General features: G+C 38.6%; 1 protein-coding gene across 1 annotated transcript in view; it reads right to left on the bottom strand.

The window, feature by feature from the left end:
- The window catches only part of PAPSS1 (3'-phosphoadenosine 5'-phosphosulfate synthase 1), a 30,116-nt gene extending 12,310 nt beyond the window's left edge, over positions 1-17,806 (bottom strand). The window contains exons 1-7 of the mRNA XM_088523985.1: positions 17,743-17,806; positions 13,075-13,189; positions 10,707-10,942; positions 9,543-9,681; positions 8,025-8,143; positions 2,097-2,210; positions 642-753 (exon numbers count right to left, since the gene is read on the bottom strand). Coding sequence (XP_088380111.1) covers positions 642-753; positions 2,097-2,210; positions 8,025-8,143; positions 9,543-9,681; positions 10,707-10,942; positions 13,075-13,189; positions 17,743-17,802 — 895 coding nt within the window. The 5' untranslated portion in view covers positions 17,803-17,806. The remainder of the gene's footprint in view (positions 1-641; positions 754-2,096; positions 2,211-8,024; positions 8,144-9,542; positions 9,682-10,706; positions 10,943-13,074; positions 13,190-17,742) is intronic.
- Positions 17,807-22,041: the final 4,235 nt, after the last annotated feature.

The following is a 22,041-nucleotide window of genomic DNA, read 5'->3' as shown; positions in this document are numbered from 1 at the left end:
CACCCTTGTATTGATCTCCATGATGCAGAAGTTAATTAGTGCAAATATTTCTTTCAAGACCCAATGTAAGAAATGCATTGGGGGTTATGTAGCAAATTCCCTCTCTCCAGAATAAGGACTCCAGAAAACAACTGCTGCTCTTAGATTGCAGCACTAACACACCACGCTGACTCAACTCTGTTGTTCATTGGCTCAAGCAGAAAGGCAGCCCTAAGACAACCCATGCTCCTACCAATTTCACCAAAAAACATATCTACTGCAAAATTCATGTATGACAACCTGCAGATAGAAGATCTGGTAGCATTTAAGGAGTATGGCTGCTCTATTCAAGCAGATACTACTGACTGTCATTTTCTGTAACTGGTATTTTATTAATAGCATTTAAGAGATAGTCAAAAGAGATGCCAGAGAAGTTTGCAAACTTGAAATAAAGCCTCATCTCAGACACTCACCTTTACAAAATCTGAAAAGCTTTTAAGAAATTCTGGTTTACAGAGGATTGAGGTTGATATTAGGAGCTGCAAGCTATTTTAATGGTTGAAAAGACATGTTTGTCATCTGAGGTAAAAGTTTCATCTGAACAAATGACATTTCATAATACAGCATTAGATTGTTCAGTGTTACAAGTGGCAATACCTTACCATCAAGGAGACAGTCGAAGTGAAGGCACTGCAGGTATTCTCTCTCCCTCATAAAGCCATTCAGTGGCGTTGCCCAGCCCTCTGCTAGCACTTGCACCCATTGCATATCCACCTTATAAAAAAAAAAAAAAAAAAAAAAAAGGAAAAAATACTTAGAGTCATCAGAAACCCAACAAGTTATCTCAAAGTCTCCACGTAACAAAAAAAGGAACACCTTGTTCCTCATGGCTTATATAGTTTTGGCTGTTTTCCAGTCCTAACTCTAGATCAAATTTCCAGGTGCTAAAAAAAAAGTACATTTAACTTGCAAAGGTTTGATATAGCTCAACTTAGCAGAATTGGGGAGTACTTGTCTTTTAATAAAACAAACTATCCAAGAGGTAAAAAAGAAAACACATACTATTATGACAAAAATATCAGATTTAAGGGGGTGAATATTAAGATATATAACCTTACAAAACATTACAAAGGGAATTTTTACTGCAGGAGGTATTATAAGAAAACTGAGAAATAAAATCCTCCCAGGACTAGAATTTGTTTTAGTTTAAGAGGTATTGGTTTACAGGGAATTTCCTCCCTTGGCATTTAAACAGTCACACTGTGACTTAGTGTGTGGCCTTTATTATTTCTGCATGTACATTACTGAGACTTAGGCAGTTGTCTTTGACAAGGGCAGAATTTGCTTGTGCAAATCTCTTTTGCAAACAGAATGACTAATTTTATTACATTAAGTTATACTGAAATAATTACAATATACATTTTCTTCCCTAGGTTAAAGCATATATTTACTTGATAATTTGCTAGTGGTGAGTGTGAGGGAAAGTAGACTTATTTTTCCAGAAAGAATTTACGTTAGGACTGTATAGAAATTTAATGATGGTCATCATAAATATTTATTACTCAGCAAAGCAAGATGCTTGGTTTTAGACATATATATGCAAGAAAATCTAGTAAGCTGCAGACAGGGAAGTCTTAACCTCTTACAGATGAAGACTAGGGAAATGTAGAAACAATATAGTTCAGCACCTGGAAAATGGTCTTGATCTGTAAGAGTCAAGACCCTTACTGCAGATGCTAACACCAAGCCTAGTCAGGCCCTTGTCAAAGTGAGTGAGACTGTTTACGAAAAAAGGTTTAAACTCTTTTACAAACAATTATTCTCGGAACACACGCAAGATAGTTCAGTGCACGCAGGAGTAAAAAAAAGTCACTGTGGATTTAACTCTTCAGGTTTAGGTTAAGCTATCTGAAGGGATAGACATTTTTGAAGTTGGAAAGACTCAGAAATAACATGCTATTAAAGAAGATACAGACACTGAAATAACCCTCAAAAAGAGCAGATAACAGTATCAAGTTGTAGTTTGTAACTAATAATGGCACATAAACCTCCTTCAGCTAAGCAACATATTAGACTACCTTACAGTTTCAGCAATGAGAAAACCAAGCACCCAGTACCTTAGTTATTTCCAAGGTTAACAGAGACTCAGCATCAGTTTTGGCCAACTTAAGCTTGTTCTCAGGCACGTAGAGCTCTTTCACTTCGTAAGAGGCATCCACGGGCACGATATCCTGTATGTATATATTTTAAAAAGTAATTAGAGTATAGTATTTGCTTGGAATGCTTCCTGGCTGATGAACACATGGTCAAGAAGTAATATTTATGCTGTATTGTTCTGCAGTAAAAAAATATGCATTAAGTAACTTGTATTAAACTGAAACATAGCACTTTCCTTCCTAAGATTCTGACATACTGTTAGCCAAGCAGCTTATCTGAGCAGCTTGAGTGAGATATCCTGACAATAAGCTTTTTCTAAACTATAAGCACCCCATACACTTAAAAAATTTAGCCTGTAAATATTAACAATTGAATTAAGTGCAGTTTTTCATGAGTCATTAATGCATACTCTATCAAGAGCAAAAAGAAATAGTGTATTTTTATATTTGCTAAAGGAGTAAAAATGTTTTAAGTTGAACATTTGACTGAGTCAAGTAACTGACTACACAAAACGTATCAGCAATGGTAAAAGGGAGGGCAAAGGTCTCCTTCACAATTGAACTTGCTTAACACAGAAGTATGAATTGAAGACATTAACTACAGCTATCAATACACTACCACCATTCAATCTGTAAAATCACACTTCATGGAAACATTTAAATGCAGAAACTCATTAGTACACCTAGATATAGCGTGAACAGAAATCTACTTTCATAACCAGCATATCAACTACATGCCTGAAAGTTTCTTATTTTGGTTTTAAACAAGAGAGTCTTATTCTAAGGTACAAAACAAACACTTCAATGTACAAAAATAATATCAAAAGAGAAAAGGAAGCACTCATGATAAACCTCTATAGAATCTCTTCTAATAAAGGCTACTCAAACTTTTCAGTGATATTCAGGAGCAAAGAAAGAAAACACCTTATACTTACAGTAAGATAACACACAGACTTGAAACAAAAACACAGAAGTTATCTTTATTTTTCCAGTAAATGCAGCCCATAGTAGAGAGTTATGCATGTACCACAGGAAACACAAAGTTTGTCCAACCATTTTAAAAGCAATGTATCAGTTAAGGCACTCCCTCCATCCACCTCCATGGAAAGTAAGACAAAGAGGTATGCCTGTACCCAAGGAAACACAAAGTTTATCCAAGCATTTTAAAAGGCAGCATGTCAGTCATAAGGCACTGAGTCTATGGAAAGAGAAACAAGGAAAGCAGAACAACATAAATACCAGGGTGATAAAGTGGCCATAGGAGTAAAAAGAGCTGATGAGCCTAGCCACTAGGCAAGTCCTATCTCGAAAGACAAATAAAGAAAAATAAATGTAACTAGCACTTAGAAATATTTCAGAAGGACAAGCTCAATCCATTATCTACCAGACCTTATCTGCAAAGCTGCTTTTACCTGACAGCAAGCAAAGCAAAACTCACTTTCTACTGTCTCCCTCCAAACAACAGAATTATGACCCAGGGGAGCTGTAGGACACTCCTGCCACGGCAGTAACTCCAGATATCAAATCAGGTGCTACCTGCCCTAAAAAACAGCAGACCTATGAGCAAAGTAAAATGATTAAGCACACATTGTACTTGCATGCTGCTTCACTGAAGATTCTGCTTCTGTGTTAATTCAGTTAATTTCCATGGCATAATGTCCTAGTTTTATAACCCATCAAAAGCTGGAAATTAAATTTAGCTAACACAGAGATCCCATCAGATAGTAGCTTGTTTCTAGTGTCCCCTTTATGGGACAAAGCTATGGAGAAAACTCTAGCTCCAAAACACAGCATCCAGAGCTAGGAGGATTAGTAAATCAAGGGTCCACAGCAGGCATAGAAATTGTATCTAAAAACACTTCAGACTAAAAATGCCTGCAGGAAAATTCCATAGGTCTTCAAGACCATGAATTTTAGGAAAACACTATGCTAGCAGGCCACCTAGTGACCACTTTAAGGTGGTGACTTTATTCAGAGCATCATGCCACCAAAGGCTAAACTACACAATGTTCCTCAATACTTAATATTTCTCAGTGCATTGATATAAATAATTGCAAAACAATACAAATAAACTAGAGGCTTTTTTAAGAGGCTCGTCAGACTTTGGCAGTGCATTCTTTGCTGATACTAATGTGCTTAATAAAAATCAGTCAAGAAACAGCCTTCAGGTAAACTCCCAGTATGTGAGCACAAGTATCATCCAAATTATATTAGTGCACAGTGTTGCAAAGCCATTGATTTACCTATATACAGAAAAACAAAGTACTTAACTTGAGTACAATCACCACTGAAGTTTTGTTATCTACAGCTTGCATGGAATGTTTGTCAGTATTTTAAGTATGGGGGAAAATTGCAACATGCAGAGTAAAGCACAATTTTAACAAACGGGTCAGGTTTTCTGTCTTGAGCCCCTTTTTCTTCCCACTGGTTCCATTTCATTTAAAACTCATTTGAGCCACAGAGACACTCCAACTGTACAAATGAGGATTTTCTGACCACGGTAAAGCACTACTGGCTTTCTGCTGTACATACCCTTTAGATATTTCCTTCAGTCAAAATAAGCCGTGTTTAGCTTAAATACTACCTCTTAATCAAGCCTATTCATTATGGCTGAAACCACCTCGGAAATATTCACATACTTAGCAGATCTAAACGAACAATTGTTTCTTTACCAAAGTCTCTGCAAAGAGCAGACTGACTCTGGATCAAAAGCATACCTGTCTTTCCCCAGGATAGAGAAGATAAAAATCAAGAGAACAAGCCAGAAATAATACAGCAGCAACACTACCACCACTGCAGTACCCAATAATTACACATTCAATGTAACTGAAGGTTGCTCTTTAACAATAACTCAAAAATTATATTTGCCCCTTTTTTAAAAAAAAAAAAAACAAACAGCAACAACAAAACAGTTTTAGAATGTGAATTTGATTTATATTATATTCAATAGTATATTTTTAAAAGGAAACATTTCATAACAAAAATATACATACCTCAAAATTAGGAAATTCATAATCTAAACAAATACAGGAAGATTGCTTACTTCTATAAGCATGAGGAGAACTCACATCAATACATGGATATGTTTTATTGATGTGGGAATTATTAAAGTTCAATACTGAGATTTTTTTTGATCGTACTTTAAGCTTGCACTGGTTTCTGCTTATTCTGGCTTGCATATTTACTTTTCTGTGTTTAAATATTCAGTGTAAAACACTACTATAGTCTTACCTATTCTTCACACAGAAGATGCTTTTCCCCATTCTCATACACAAAAAATAACCTTGTCAAAGAACCACATAGAGACCTCTAGACATCTAGTGTATCCTCTTATTCAAAGCAGGTCCTATCACAGTAGGTTGCCAAGATTATGAATTATGATTTCCCCTGAAAATATTTCACTGGTTAAAAATGAACTTACTTCATTACTATGCAAAACAACTTTTGTGCTGGCTCAACCGCATTTGTTGACAAGAGAAACACGAAAGAAAACAATGAAATCCCCAGAGCCAAACATCCACACTAGACTTGCCTCATTCCACTGGAAAGTATCAGCAGATTGGGTGCCAAACACATCATTTGCCTTTTTGACTGAAGAAACTAAGTGTGCAAACCCCAATATATTAAAGTAGTTTTTTTTTAAAAAAAAAAGTAGTTTCTTATGACTCTCAGGATAAAATAATTGATAGAAAAATAATAGAACAATGTTTTAAAACCTGACTGAATATGTTTACTGATATGTGTATATATGCTATATATGTATGCATTGAGAGATCATATTTTATACATACATATGCACAGATATATTTAGCTAATGATCATCACATCTATGGAAATCACATTCTCAATATATCAGCTGGTTACACATGATCAGAAGGAAAATAAGACATGCCTGTTCAGCCATGGCTTGGTTTCATTCTCTCTCATTGAATAAAATAACCACTAAGGCAACTTTGCATCCATGGTGCCATTCCCCACGAAGATAGGAAATAAATAAATAAATAAATAAATAAATAATAATAAAAATGCTGGAATGTGCCTTAAGCAAAGGACAAGGCATATCTGATGGCCAGAAGCCAGCATTCAGCATTGCGTACAAAGTTTTGGCACGTGACACTAGTTTCTACAATTACGAAACTTAAAACAATCGCCCTTCTGAGCAGGAGGTTCAGGACTTCCCACAGCCACAGCCTGCCACGTCCCACACATAGGACTTCTTACTCTCTCCCTTCTCTTTCTAGTAGGGCATTAGGTGCAAGTCCAGCACACTGCTGCTGTTTTGTGCGTCAGATCACCTGCGCAACCAGTGACCTGTTTAAGGAGCTCTTTTGAAAATTTAACTACAAGAGACTTTTCCTGTCAGACCTTGTAGGCTAAAATCATAGTCTGAAATGCAATCTTCCTCTTGACTGATTATAAATAGCTATTTAGTGAGGTCAGTTTCTTTTAGAGAAAAATTACAAGTTCCTTCCTAACAGGGGGAGGACTAAGAAAGGGAGGTAAATTAAAGCCCAACAGCTTCAGTTGTCATAACCATGACTTGCCTATTCTTCTTCCCATGAGCAGATACTATACTCCTCCATGAAAGCCAGAAAGACGTATAGAAGTCCATCCCACATTAAAAGTAAAACTACCCACCAGCTAACCTGGTGTTCTTTTCAGCCTGAAAGCTTTGAAATTTTCAATGGAAAACAGCACATTAATGTATTGGACATCACCCTTGGTTAATAAAGCTTACATACATTAGGCTGTGAACAGCAGCAGTTAAAACATATTTAAGAAATGTCCATAATGATCTCCATGTGGGTAGTAACCTCTGGCAGAAGAGCAAGGCTAAAAGCTGAGCAAAGTACATTTACTTCGTCCATTCAGTTTTATTTTATTGGTGTTTATGTCTCAACACTCATAAGGGTGAGGTGAAACACTGTGATGCAACCTGATCTAAATCAAAGCACCACCTGCTCCCTTCATAACCACATCACTGCCCTGTTCTCTGACTCATCAGTTGGTTTCATGTCGCTATGCAGTAGACCAAGTCAGGAGATAATTGGAACACATGAAGAATAAAAAAATAATAATAATAAATTTTAAAAAGGATTGGAAGCACAGTTTCAGGAGCATAAAGCTGCCTCATGACTACCTGCTCTTTTTTGTTTTTATTTCTTCTTCTATTTTGTTTTTTTTTAAGGTTGCATTAACTAACTGAATCCACTTACCATATGAGAGGAAGAGCACCAAGAGGGCTAAGAGGGGAGGGGTTAATGTCAGGTAGAAGAGAAAAAACAGACTTACCTTTCTAGAAGCAATAAACCAACTCAATCATGTCAGGAAAATCAGCTTCCTGAATAGGCAATTACACAATTGCGGGAGCACTACTACTAGTGCAAGAAAAGCTGTATAAACAAAGGAAAATGCACAGAACCACAGCAACATCTGCTTAGATCAGTTCAAGCTGCTGTGGAACTGCATCCCTGGTCTTTACTGATTTTCAGTATATGTTATTAATATATGTATGCTCTAGAGAAATTAAAAGTTGTGAGGCTTTTAAAAGTCAGCACACACCATCAGTTATGTAACAACTACAAAATCCTTCTCTGAATTATCTGTTAGGACAATGAATATAAATTACTTTTCCTCTTGTCAAAAGCTTCAGTAATGGTGTTGCAATGTTTAGGTTTAAAAAGGAAACAAACAATTGGATGAGTTTAAGAGTTCAAATATTAAGGTGTTTTATTTAGTATTAAGACTTTTTTTACATATCAAAAAACTCTCTCTGCTTTTCCCAACTGGTACATGCAGGTTTAGAAAAAAATGCTAATGCTTTGGGGGAAAAAAAAAAGTCTATATACACACATGCACACACTTGGATATAACTGCATTTCAGCTCACCCTTTCTTGAAGAAGCTCCACAACTTGCTGTATGCAATCATTCACATCACAGGAATCAGTTTTCAGCACAAGCTCAGGGGCTTCAGGTTTTTCATATTCTGAATCAATTCCAGTAAAGCCTACAGAACAGAACACAGAGTCTTAGGTCACTTCCTCTAGAAGACAGACTCCATCTTAATATTCTTCATACACAATCTTCTAGGCACAAACCAATACAGCAGGCCAGAGAAAAGAGTTTTAGCTTCCTTGATACAATATTTCTTATTGAAATTAAATTTTAATCAAACCATTTGTTGTCAGCCCTGCTATATCACTTCATCTAACTCTATCAATTTCATATCATATATGCCCTAACATACAGGGCATATTCTTGCTGTTGAAGTTCTTTCATTTATACAACGAATAAATAAAGTAACACTGGAAAAAGAACTGTACAGATCAACCCAGAATTAGTAGATACTGAAGGATGTATATTATCTCTGATTGCTTTTCGAGCACTAAGACTAATTATTGAACAACTGGTAAAACATTTGCTCATGGCACCAAGTAATACTAGCTCAGAAGATTAAGGAATTATATTTATTATATTAGTCTGGCATCTATTAGTCTGGCAAATATAGCCATCATAACTAGTTAAAGTAAGGAAGCATTCAATGAGATTGTTATATAACTATGACTTTTATCACAACCCATATAGACTACCAGTGACAGCTGTTCATCCTATTTAGCTAGTAATCCCATTTAAAAAAGAGATTCCTAGGTAATCGTGCATAAACACGAGGAAAAAATTAAGCCCAGTTAAACTGTCAAGGAAGCAAAAGCAAAGCATACAAGTACTACAGCATAATTTCTGTAATAAACAGATCAGCTAAATCGCTGGAACTGAACTTTTGTATCCTCCACAATTGTAAATGCAGACAGTAAAGCATGACCTTTGTGCTTGAGACTTAAAATTCTTTAAATTACTAGTGTATTTCTCCATCTGTGAAAAGATAAACTTGCTGAACACTGGTACAAATAAAGGCCAGCATCTGCTCCTAAAACTGTACGCTTTAAGCTTATCTAATGACTGGAGGGAGTGACAAGAGGGAGAATAGAAAGTATCATATTACCTGTCCTAGAGGAAAGGAAGATAATATAGTTGCTGGCACTCCTTGTGAGAAGGCATGGTCATTTACATTTCTTTATAGATTAACTAGGTTGTAAGACACAGCAACTGCTATTCCCCCTTGTAACTTACCTAAGCATGATTATCTCTCACCACCACTTCTAAAGTAATACATTTCCGTAAATGGATTGGTAAAATTAACAAGAACAGTTAAAGAAGCTCCATAGCACTAATGATGACTCTGTAAGATACAATATACTTGTAACCTTGTCATTTCAAACTGTCTTCCTATGACTGGAGAGTCCTTGCTACTTCTCAAGGTGGTATGCCGCAAACTTCAATGCATCCATTTACGCGTTGAACTACAATACCCCCTTACACAGGCAGGATGTGACTACATCTGTGTTCACCTTTAATTTCTCCAGCCCTGGCTTTCTTGTACAGTCCTTTAACATCTCTCTGCTCACAGACATGCAATGGAGCATCCACAAATACTTCAAAAAAGGGCAAACTTGCACCTTCATGAATTCGTCTGGCATTATTACGATCCTGAATCAAAAAAAAAAAAAAAAAAAAAAAAAAAAAAAAAAAAGATTGCCACATGTTTTTATTTTCTTTCTGCTTTCAAAATTAATTTTAAAGCCAATAGTAAAATGCAAACTCTCAAAGCCTGAGACAGAGAAAGAAAGAGAGAGGAAAAAAGGGATTTGATATACTGATAACACTGCAGTTACTGCTTGACTGAAGTTTGTCACATGGTTAAAGTTGATATCAAGATCAAAGATATTAACTTTTTTAAAAATAAATAAATAAATACTATCTGCCATAATACTAGGAGTTACACCCCTCACAGTTATATCTGGCTCACTGAAGTGAAAGTGGGTATTACTTGCATCTCCCAATATGACCACCCTTCTTTTTTTTCTTCATTAATCTGACAAGACTTGCATACTCGAAACTATTTTATCTGTAGTGTTTGTCAGCTGCAGAAACAGTTAGTGATATTCACAGTATTCATAAACCCAAAACATTAAAGGCATCTCTCGTCACATTTAGTACTTCTCCTCTAAAGACTTCTGCTTTACTGAAGGATCTCAAGGTCTCCAAAATATTATCTGAAGAACTGCTTGTACCACAAAAGCCAAAGAAAAAGTCATCTTTTCATGCAGCAGAACACATGAGCTACAGCCCCCAGTCACTCTTCAAGATGCCTAGTGTTCATGCATCATTTCCTCTCTTGCCAATTTTAGAGTCTTGGAGTATCTTTTGCTTTTGTTCCTAATCTGCAATTCTGCCGATTAGGCTAAAAGGCAGTTTGAATCTTATGAGTAGTGAAGACTAAGCTTAACTTCTCTGAAATATGAGTAATCATCTCTACAAAGTACAAATGCCACAAACAAGAAAATAAGCATTTCATCGCAGTTAAGTTCTGTAATGGATTCCTAGAATTCCATCTTAAGTGATGTTTTGCCTTTGGTATTTTCTCGTGCTTTAGCAAGTGGGTTTTCACATTTGCAACACACACGTGTGACCATGCACAGTAGTGCAAGACCAAAATACAGCAGGGCACCCACCTGAGTATAGGGAGAGATAAAACTAGTGATGCACACCAAACCAGCATCTGCAAACAGCTTAGCAACCTCAGCAATCCGACGGACATTTTCTTCTCTATCTTCCGGTGTGAAGCCCAGATTCTTATTAAGGCCCTGGCGAATATTGTCACCATCCAAGGTGTAGCATGGGATACCATGGCATACCAAATACTCCTCCAGTGCCATGCTCACTGTAGTCTTTCCAGCACCAGATAGACCTGGAGTATTCAAAAAGAATAATACATGTGGTAAACATAGAAACAAACTAGAGCAAATTTGAGTACTTGTGCTAGTGATGGCAGGAAAGACAAAGCAACAGTTATCAGCAGCAATGCACGAGTCTGCCTTTTTTGCAATATCTAGCTGAGACGCGAAAAAAGTACCTTTTACCTAGGCATTTGCATGCCAGGGCAAGCACTACACAAGAGACTAAATCAACATCTCTATCTAAAAAGCCCCAGAACAAACAAACCAAAAATTAAAATCACCCATATATCTTAAAGATTTCAATATGGCTTAGTCCACACGCAGAACTCAGAGGGGGGAAGTTGTGAATAATGACCTACCACGTATAAAAATTATCTACTATTCCTCAGACACTTTCCTGTTTACACTGAAAAGGGTAACGGCCACAGATGATGAAGTTGCAAGTTAGTAACTCAAGACAGTATTAGCTTGCTAAGAGAGGAGGCCCTGCTGTCTTGGCCTCCCTCTGCTCACAACATACAACCTCCTCTGTTCTATCACCTTTGGTGCTTATCAGCCAACTCTGCTAATGGCTCTATTTTTGGGGCTGTGTTAAATTTGCTGATGAATTTGCAAGTTGAATCATCCCAAGGTTGGGCTGGGCAAACACTACAGCTTGCACAAGGTGAGAGAAGAGGAGTGAGGCTGGGAACAGAACTTTTTTTTTTTGGCAGCAATTAAGTGTACCCACAACTTAGAGGATAAGTATGGTAGTCCAAGCTGAAACTTTGATAATTTTATAATTTACTTTTCATTCATTTTACCTTTAGTTTGCAATTTCATTCCTGCATCTAGCCTGCCATACTCTCAAATGCCCACTTTGGCTATACGACACCTAGGCTCCAACATATAATGGAATATAAAGGTTACGTCACAGTAAGCTTTTAAAATAGATTTTTAGCTGACAAACCTTTTACAAAAATTTATCTTCTCAAATTTGCATATTGCCTTAAACACTAAAGTAAAACTTTTCCATGTTTTAGAGACAATTTTGATTTTACTTATTAGACTCAGTGATTCAACAGACATCACTTAGTGAACTTAGTTCTGAAATAACAATGTAAAAAATGAAGAGTGATCTCTGAAATAACTTCCCCTATACTGACACCCCATGAATCCTGATCAAGGGGAGAAACTTCTAGGAAATAAACCACCATTTCAACTTCCATTCTAAAAAACTCACTGAGGTTGTTGGAGAATCATATCTACACTAGAACAGCTAGTATGCATTATTTTAACTCCAGTGGTTCATCTCAGTTCCTTATATGAGTAACTCGAACACCTCTAAATCTAACTTCCCCAACACACTTATCTTAACACCTTAGCCTTCCTACTTTCCTATGCCTCCCTCAACCTTCTTCCTCTGAAGATTGGAAGATGAGGATAAGGCAACTTTAGTTTAAAAAGAAGAATGAATGGAAGATGTTGTCACGCAGATAACCAATAATACATTTTAATTGCTACTTTTTTTTCAAAAAGAAACAGAAAATTAGCCTCCTGGCTCATTGAAGAATTAGGACACAGGCTGGAGCTATGAGACAGAAACAGAGAGAGGACTGCACTTTGTTACCAAAGAATTGCATGATAACAGGCTACTGTATCAAATTTGTTTATGTGGTCTGCAAGACATTTCTTACCAATAGCTTTTGTAATTATTTAACAAAAATTTTAATGTAGCAAAATTCTCTAGTAGCCTCTAAACATCTTGCGTATCTCACTAAAAGAAAACTATTTAGTGCTTTATTTACGCTTTTTTTTTTTTTAAACTCCGAAGGAAGTCTTCTTCTACTCCAGACAACTTTACCAACAAAATAAAACAAAACAAAACAAAGTACTGTTGTGAAAATTACTATCTGTCCCAGGGTAATTTCTTGGTAGCCTGCCTAAAGACAACAACAAAAAACACATCAAGATTTTGGATACTCCAAACATTCAACTTTTCCCTCAGAAAGGGGATAAGCTTGGGGAAGAAAGGCAGAAGAGAAAGGTATTTCTTTTCTGCACTTCTCCAAAGCCTCTCAACTAAGATGTGCTACAGATGAGCAGCTTAATAAATGAGAATCTAAAGCAAGACATAAGAAACTTCAGAAATCCACAACTGTACCTGTTAGCCAGACTGTGCATCCACGAAAACCACTTCTTGTTCCTACCACCTGGCCTCTCTTATTCCTGCTGACGTGATGAGCCTGGTAGGTAACATTAGTTGCCCTCTGCATTCCCTGTAAAAGAAGACATTGTTAGGTTGTTGACTTTTGGAAGAGTAAACTGCCAAAGCCCACTAAAACCTATCCACAAACACGAAGCGATGCTTGGAAACAGAGCAGTTAAAGCACAGATGGTAAAAATCCATCTGCTGCAGCATCAGTGAAAGGGCCCAGCGAGTTAGAAAACCCACGCCATATGCATCACACATACTGCGTTCCTCCTCTGAAACTTGTGAGCTACCAGGCTAGGCAACCACTGCTTTAAGAAAATCAATCCACTGAGATAAACTGCTAGGACTCCTACTCAAGCTATTCAACTTGAATAAATGGATAATGAATTCTTGTCTTACAGCTGAAGGTTTCTAAGAGGACTAAACATTGGCTCTTTTTAAGCCATAAAAATGGGCCTTTTCATTGCAAGCTATGCATGTGTGGTCCAAGTTTCAATCCAGGAGTCACACCTTTAACTACTCTGCCTTTACCCATGGAATCTTCCATTGCCAAAATACAGACAGTTACCACATATCCTGAGTGTTTAAAGGAAGTAATATTTCTAGGTGACTTAAAAAAATACTTATGAAGCTTGAATTTTTTAAGATTATTTTATTAAAAACAAATTTGGTTAAGGACATTTTTAAAAGTATTTGCTGACTGTAATTAACTACTGTATAGATATTTTAGTTAAGATAACATGGCTATCACTCAAATTTCACAATCTAAGATTAGAAATCCACAGAAAGATCTTCTTGGCTTCCCTTGAGTTTTATAGGAATCTTTATGGGTATCTGGTTATATAAGATTCATTCATTTAAGATTAAGACCTTAGACCATCAAACAATAGAATAGAAGCAATGCCACACACACATAAAAGCTTTTTTAAAGGGCAGAAGGGATTAGCTGCATGCATGATATTGCTTTCATTTTTCCTGCTTACTATACAGCGTAAGATATTTGTGTTATCGTTATCGGTGCAGATGGAAAGGAAAGCGTTTGCTGCATAGTAAAAATCGGATATTTATGGTATTCCTTCAGAAATAACGGGAGGGAATATCCACAGAGCACCAGCGGAGACCTATTCATATTTTTAAAAAGAGATACCACAAAGCAGGATTGAGAAGAGCAGTATCTACTTTTGACTTCAATAAATGTCGGAGAAAGTAATATATTTTCCTTCTACAGAAAGGCACCTCAAAATTTAGTTTATCCATTATTAAACTGGAATGCATTCATTTAAGTGATTGTATACTTAAGCATTATACACAGCTGGGTTCATAGCTGTTGCAGAGAGAAACAAACCAGAAATAGATAAAAACATGCAGATGAAAAAAAAAATGCAAAATTAAAGTAACAGCTTGCAACATATGTGCACTAAAGACATGCAATGAAAAGAGAACAAAGAAGGATCACTCTGCAATTCACTTTTTTAAAGTACAAATGTATGTTTTCACCATGTCAGATTGTTTTTGTTTGATGTTTGTTAATACAAACATCTAAGAATTACAAGAACATAAAAAGAAAGGAGATGGAACCAAAAAGAAGCATTAACTCTGCCAATTTCTCTACGCAAAGATTTGCTTTAACTTTTTTTTTGATTTTCTTATTCTTGATATCTTGCTCAGACAAAAATATAATTTTGCCTGGACAAAGTCAAACCTGACTACCTGTGCCAAATACTTTTGAGATAAGAACTCAGATCGGACATCCAGATAAAGAACAGCGAACTGACTGCAACACCAAAATCAAAAGACAGCAGAAAGAAAAGACTATTGTTTAATGTTATTACAGTTTTAACAGACAGCTCTACACTGGCATAGAATGAGCTTATAGAATGAGCTTATTTTTCATGACTTTAGAAGCTATTACGAAATGTTTGGCTTCTGCAGCCACTTTGCCCTAAACTAACTTATTGCAAAAGACCTCTAAGGTAGGAAGTAAAGCCATCCCAAGCTACAGTACAGACTGAAACAGACAACTTTGAGGTAGGAAGCAAACCAAAAAGCAAACAAACAAAACTATGCAAAAAATGGGCACAATTTTTATACAAATCATATATACACTCAAGCAGCTGGGAACAAACCCATGTTCTTCTGCTCTAACAACAACATAGCATTTATTCCCTAAGCTAAGAACTTCCGTAAGGTATCAATAGCAAGTGTCACGTCTATAACATAACCTTATCTTTAATGCTTCCCCATTTCGCAGCTATTTTCTAGGCCATTCATTTACTTGTTCACCGGATGTCTCCTATGAGCCAGGAATATCCTGATAACAACGTATCGTTACAGCATTTACATCATTCTTCAGTACTGATAACACATCTCCCCCCATCTCTTCAAACTGCTCTCCTCAGGAGAGGAACTGCAACTGAGGCAAATCAGATATTCCTGCTTCTTCTGTCCAAGAGAAGAATAGATGTAATTGTAACATAAAAGACTACTACTACAGATGCTGGAACCACTACACTTCACCAGATAGTCTGTTTTCTCATATATTTAGATGACATTTTGGCAAAAGGTCTGCCCAGAATGCTTTCTAGTGACTGCTGATTCAAATTCTGGTTTGAAAACTCTGTGCTTCACTTTGGATATGTTTTGGAAAGAAGTACAAGTCCAGAAACATATCCAAATAATAAGATGTTTCATAGTCATAAAAATACTACAAACCACCAACCCACATTTTGCAATACCCTACAGCACTACATTTTCTTGCACCCACAATTACAACAGTGAAAGGTCTTCCTTTATCTTTGCAACTCCTTTGGAGCAGCAGTTTGCCACAGGAACACTGATGCAATGAAGCATCTAAGCAGTTTTGCAGGCAGCACCGCCCAATCTGCACACTCCCCTGCCACATATACAAACTAGCCAGATGTTCTAACCCTGGGACAGTTTCACAAATCATGGCAACGGAAAGTTGCAAGAACCATGTATAGCAAAAGCAGATGCAAGCAATTCAGTGATATCACACTGCACAAAGCACTGCACAAAGCATCGTCATGTGCAACCTGCTGCAATAACAGTGTAGCCAAAAGCAGAGACAATGTAGAATGAACAAAAACGAAGCACTGAAAGCCAGAAATGCCTCAGATGAATATGCTGGCAGAAATAAAAATTGGAACAAGGTTTTGTTGCATCATTTCCTACCACCTCCATAATTTGAGCTATACTAAGAAGCTTAAAAATGTTCCATGCTTCTTCCTACCAAGTTGTGTAACTGAGAATTTGCAGCTATGTTGCTCTACAACTTGGAATTTGCTGTGCTCAGAGGTGGTCTTGGCAAGCACAAAAACCATGAGTTTCCACAGACACAGGTATATTGTGAGTAGTGCTGGATGCCTGTAGAAAGTCTGCAGAACAGGCTCTGGCTAAGAACTACTGGGTTCACCAGAGGGGAGAAGAGAAAAAAAAAAAAAAGAAAAGAAAAAAAAAAAAAAAGGTTGCTTTGATTTTCCTGCCACTTGAAGACATCAAGACAGAACATCTGCCTGTGGAACATGTGAATTAGTAGGAATTTTCTTTTGGTAGAGTTCTGGGGAAAACTAATCCCAGGAAAAAGAGAACATTTCAGCTGAGTTCTTCAGAGAAAGGGAGAAGTGAAAGAATTTCTCCATTTTCCACATTACTTACAGAGCTTGCCAGCTAAACTAACAAAACAAGTTAATTAACATTTTTGAACACAATTTCCTTGGTTTGGACAAAACCATCACAGCGTTGCTCATGACAAATTAAATGATACAGAATAACTTTTTCATACACTCCATCAGACCCACATATCTATTTCGCTGTATAGACAGTGAACTGTTTCACTACCTTTTTCATGGCATTTACTTTCTCACAGAACATAAAGGACATGACTTACCAAGTACTCTGTTAGGCAACAAGTTCAAACTTGCACGCAATGGTAGAAGTTTGGAATGGCACAATACCTACAAAGTACTTTCTAGCACTACACCAGCTTCCTTGATCAACAGTGAAGGCTCTTTCCTTCCTGGATTTGTTACATTAATACAAAAATTGGGGCATGTACTGCTTGCAGCAAGGCTTCCAGGACTGTTGTTTTATGCTAATACTTTCATATCAAATACTTTTAGAGATGTTATCTCTCATCTGGTTCTGATCAAGCATCACTTGAAAAGAATCACACAACTATTTTTACCGTAACAAAAATACCAAATGTTCTCAGCAAAGGCCTGCAGTTTATCTTCTGAAAAGCTCCATTTTGCTCTTGGCTGTAAGCTGATCTTCCCCCATCTCCCTCGGGAAGAACGCTGCCTTTGGAGAGTTTTTTTAGAGCCCCGTCTCGGCAGTTTTCCACAGAACACCCACAATACAAAGAGCCTCAGTCCCAGCCGTCCCCAGCGCATGAATAGCCACATTGTGCGGCGCACGCCGGAGCCCGCCTTGCTCTCGGGCTCACGAACACGGGGCACGCCGCGGAGCGCCGGGCAGCGGCTCCTCAGGGAGCGCACGCGGTCGGTCCGCTAACGGGCGCGCGCGCGCTCAGCCGCATCCCTTGCAACGCCACATCAGCAGCCCCCTCATCCGCCCGCCCGCCCGCCCGCCGCGTACCCAGCTCGGCGCCCTGTTGCTCAGCTTGACCTTCTTGCACTGGCTCTCGGGCAGCTCCATGGCGGCGCGGCGGGCTGCGAGGGAAGCGCCTTGCTGGGGATGCTGCGCGCGAGCGGAACCGCTGCCACCACTGCCGCCCGGCTCGCCCAAGGCCGGCGCAGGGCGGGAGGCGGGCGGAGCCCGGGCGGGGGGCGGTGCGTGTGGTGCGCGTGCGCAGCGCCGTGACGCAGCGCCAGGGGCGCGGGGGCGCGGGTCGTGGCACTTCCGCCCGGCTCGGCGCGCTGGCTGCTGCCCCCGCGGCGGCGCAGGGCGCCCTCCGCTGCCGCCGGGGCTCGCTGCTCGGCGGGAGCAAAGGCAGAGCGTACGGGCTGGTGCGGAGAGCTCCCGGCGGAAGGCGGCGCGCAGGCACAGTTCACCCCCTTCCCCCGCCGCGCCCTTATCCCCCTTAGCAGGAGGGGCTGACAGCCAAGCGCCATCTCGGCCGGCAGCGGTAACCTCAGCGCTCCCCTCGTTGACAGGCAGCCCCCGGGGCAGCAGGAAATGCGCGTCCCTGAGGGCCACCCCGAAAAGCAGGGGGCAACTGGGTTGTCTCTTTGGCAGAGAGAGCTAAACACCTAGCTCACGTCAAGAGCCGTTTACCGGTCTGCAGGGAAAGCCTGGGCTTTGCTGCGACTCCTGAGCGTGGAGCTGTTGAAAGCTTGGGAAGCAGCAGAGGGGGCCTGGTGGCCATGGAGTCACAGATGCTTAGCAAACGAGGACCCTTCCAGTAAATCTCTCACCGTACCAGGGTTTTGCCAGCAGACAAAGCCAGCACTGTGTTATGTTCCAGGAAACAGCTCCTAATGCAAATTTATGAGCAGAAGCTCTCCCATTTCCCCTTCCAGAAAGGAACTGCTTTAGCATTCCAGCACTAATCTTAAAGCAGAGAAGATGCCCTACTGATTAACATAAGTTGTATTTACTGGCTAAATATTAACCAGTTTACAATCAATTTGTGGATTTTTTGTTCTCAGGAATTTCAATCAGGAAAAAAAATGCATTCTTTGTGGCCAGATATGTCCCTTGCTGTATCAGCAAGATATCCTTCAAAGGTGCTGGAATTAAACCAAGTATTAAAGCTAAAAAGCTTAAACCCTTTATGCAAGATAGATGACTTCTCTGCAGTGCTCAGATAACTGTATGCTCAGATAATTTGAAAGTCTGATAGAGTGAACATAATATAACCGATAAATAAAACTGCTGCAGATATTTATTTAAGCCTTGGTTTGAAGGATGGAGGTCTTGGAAGTGCAACTCAAAAGAACTGTTATACAGATGATCCCTTGTTGTGCAGAGACATTCTGACCATGACAAACAGTGACAGTCACAGGGCCTGGCTTTTAATTAGCAAAATCGTGCTCAAACACACACTCCCAAACATGGAAAGGGGACTAGGAGAGTGCAGTCAGACTGTGAGTTAAAAGCCTTTGTTGACTCTTCAATTTTATATCTAAACCAGGGTTGGTTAACTGCAGCTTCAGTAACAGTGTTTTATATGGCTTCAGGTTAATTCTAGGCATCTTATTTGTAATTGCACCCCTATTTTCAGTTCTACTGCTGTTGTGGTACTGGAACAGATTGGTACTCTTCATTCTGCAGGCTGCAAGACACTGGTGGCAAAGAAGGCTTTTTTGCAAAAAGACCTGTAAATTAAACAAAACACACACTGGCAGCTTGCTAAGCTATGCGAGTGGCTTCCTACCGACATTTGGCATCTCTCTGATATTTACATATTGACTGGCAGCAAGACAATCTGGGAATTTTGTTGAAAGGTCAGCTTGGGAATGGTAACTTTGGTCAGCTGGGTGCCTGCAGGGAGTTCTAGACCAGCATGGGAAGCTTGGGGCATTATCTTAACTATTTATAGTTTGAGAATCACAAGAGGAAAAAAAAATGTATTTAAATATTAAGATGTATACACAATACTGCCAAAACAGACTGACAGCAAAGAGCTACGTAGTTTCTTCCATAAAATGTTGCAAGAAAGCAGATGAATGAACCATATACTCATGAAATATGAAGTGTGACAGCAGATATACACACTTATGGGCAGACAAATGATGTGGTCTTAAAGGTAATAAAAAATATTCCTTAACAGATATTCCTAAAACAGATCACTTCTGATGACTATGCTTACTGTTATAAAACAACACACATAAGTATATACATACAGAGTATACTAAAATATTATCTACATAATATCTCTACAGATTGAGAGATATAAAAATCTACCAAAAGGGATCATTATCTATAGACAGACATCATTCCACAACAATACCTATGGAAATTGATACTCGTCAAGGCCCTCAGTCCTGTGAGCAGTCAATATTGCTACTTGATGAGGGCTATTCCAGAAGGCCATTCAATAATGATCAATGTTGATAGTCTGCTGTACCTACCAAGAGCAAAAAGTCCAAGAACTAAAGCAGAGATGCCTCTCAAGATGAGGCATCTATAATTCAATCCATCTGTATTGATAGGTATGGAAATTAACAGAAATCCATGTCTCTCAATATGGGGAGGTTTCTTTGGCGGCAGCGGAGGAGCAGGCACAGAAGCCCTGTAGCTCAGGTAGGCTCTTCACACCTTTGCATTTCATTTGAGAAATATATAATCCTTGGTGTTGCCTATATAGAAAAGGCTTTTGACTGTTCCGTCAGGATTGTTTTCAAACTTTGTCTCACAAATCATTTTTCTTCTGTCAATTTTCTGGTGAGAACTTCAGAATCCTTTTAAACAGCTGAAGCATTTTTTCAAGCTTTTCTCAGATGTTTTTCACCAGTGGAAGTGGGATCATGAAGCAATCTCTCTAACTGTTCTTAACTATTAGTTTCTTACCCAACTTTTCGGGGAGCTGTTTTTGTTTATCACAATGTTTGTGTGGTAGAAGGGATAGCAATCAGAAGCAATTCTACACTGTTGCTTCTAGTTGAAGAAATTAAAGTATGGATGCTTCAGTTGCAGTACCACTTGGGCTGGCAAGCAAAATATGTTTCTCTATATACATAATGCTCAAATGCAGGAAGTCTTGCATAACTCACATATTTTGGAAAGATCCTAATATAGGAGGTACTTCTGAAAACTCATTCTTTATCTTTAGCAAAAGCTTTTAATAAATTCTCTGATGTGGACTGACACATATGTCCCAAGAGAAGAAAAATTAGGCTCAACTGTTTGAAGAAGCCATGGAAAGATCAGCAGAAATCCTAATAAAGATTTTTGGTCATGAGGAAATGCTGCTGAACACTCAACTCAGATTCCTTTCGTGTCCACAACACTGAGGATTACTGCTCCTTCCTAATTATGCTGTCTGCTGAGTTTGTTCCCTAGCTGGATGCACTCACTCTGTGTACTGCCACTGTTCAGAATGATGTGGCCAGCCATGACATGTTCTGGCCATGTGGCCAGGCAATATTCTGACATTACAAGCAATTGTACCAATGCCTCACAGGTTGAAGGACTGCACTGCAATGCTGTGTCATCCAACACAAGTCTGTTCCTGGCAAAGTTCAGCAGAGGTAGACTGAGGGAGGGCTACCCTCAGCCTTGGTATTGGCTTGCCAAGAAAGAGTGCAAGGAGCAGTGCAGATACGAAACCTCTGACTTACACTCTTGCAGAGTTAATAAAATGTTCCTCTTGTTAAATAAAATAAAACGTAATTTTGATGGACTCAGAAAGCCTTCCAGCTATAGAGCAAAAGCACACAGGAACAGCTTTTAAAAAGGGATATTCTTGTGCCACACTTTACCAAAAACAAAACAAAACAAAAACAAAAAAACAAAAAAACACACACACACATGCATCTCCGAGCCTCCCAAGCATCGGCATTTATACTGCCATAAAATTCCAAATGACCGCTAGAGGTCATTAAATGAATAAGAGAAGGTTGTTGCTCTTTGGTTTGAGTAGGTTTTGTCCTTTTCATTAATGAGAATAAATTTTTCACGAAAGCTAAACTGCTTCTGAAAATAATGAAATGGATACCCATGTACTCTCCATGCTTAAATAACTGCCGACATCTATATAAAATTGTCATTTTAAATTGAAGCACACTAAAATTTCATCCTGTTGTATCGGTCTGACAGAAGGACTTTTTTTTTTTTTTTTTTTTTTTTTTAACCATTAGTAGAGAAACATGAGGAGTGACCCTGGGAACTTCTAAGCAGAAGGGTCTCCAGTGAAGCAAAATTAAAAATGGGGTAATTTGAAAGGTATTTTCCTATTAAAGTCTTTGTTTATGATTAGACAAAAAAAAATCT

This window comes from Tinamus guttatus, unplaced genomic scaffold, assembly GCF_059628265.1.
Source record: "Tinamus guttatus ecotype Peru unplaced genomic scaffold, ASM5962826v1 Tinamus_guttatus_pri_ptg000202l, whole genome shotgun sequence".
NCBI classification, from domain to species: Eukaryota; Metazoa; Chordata; class Aves; order Tinamiformes; family Tinamidae; genus Tinamus; species Tinamus guttatus.
The sequence above is the reverse complement of the archived record's forward strand: the minus strand, read 5'-3'. Positions and strand labels throughout refer to the sequence as shown.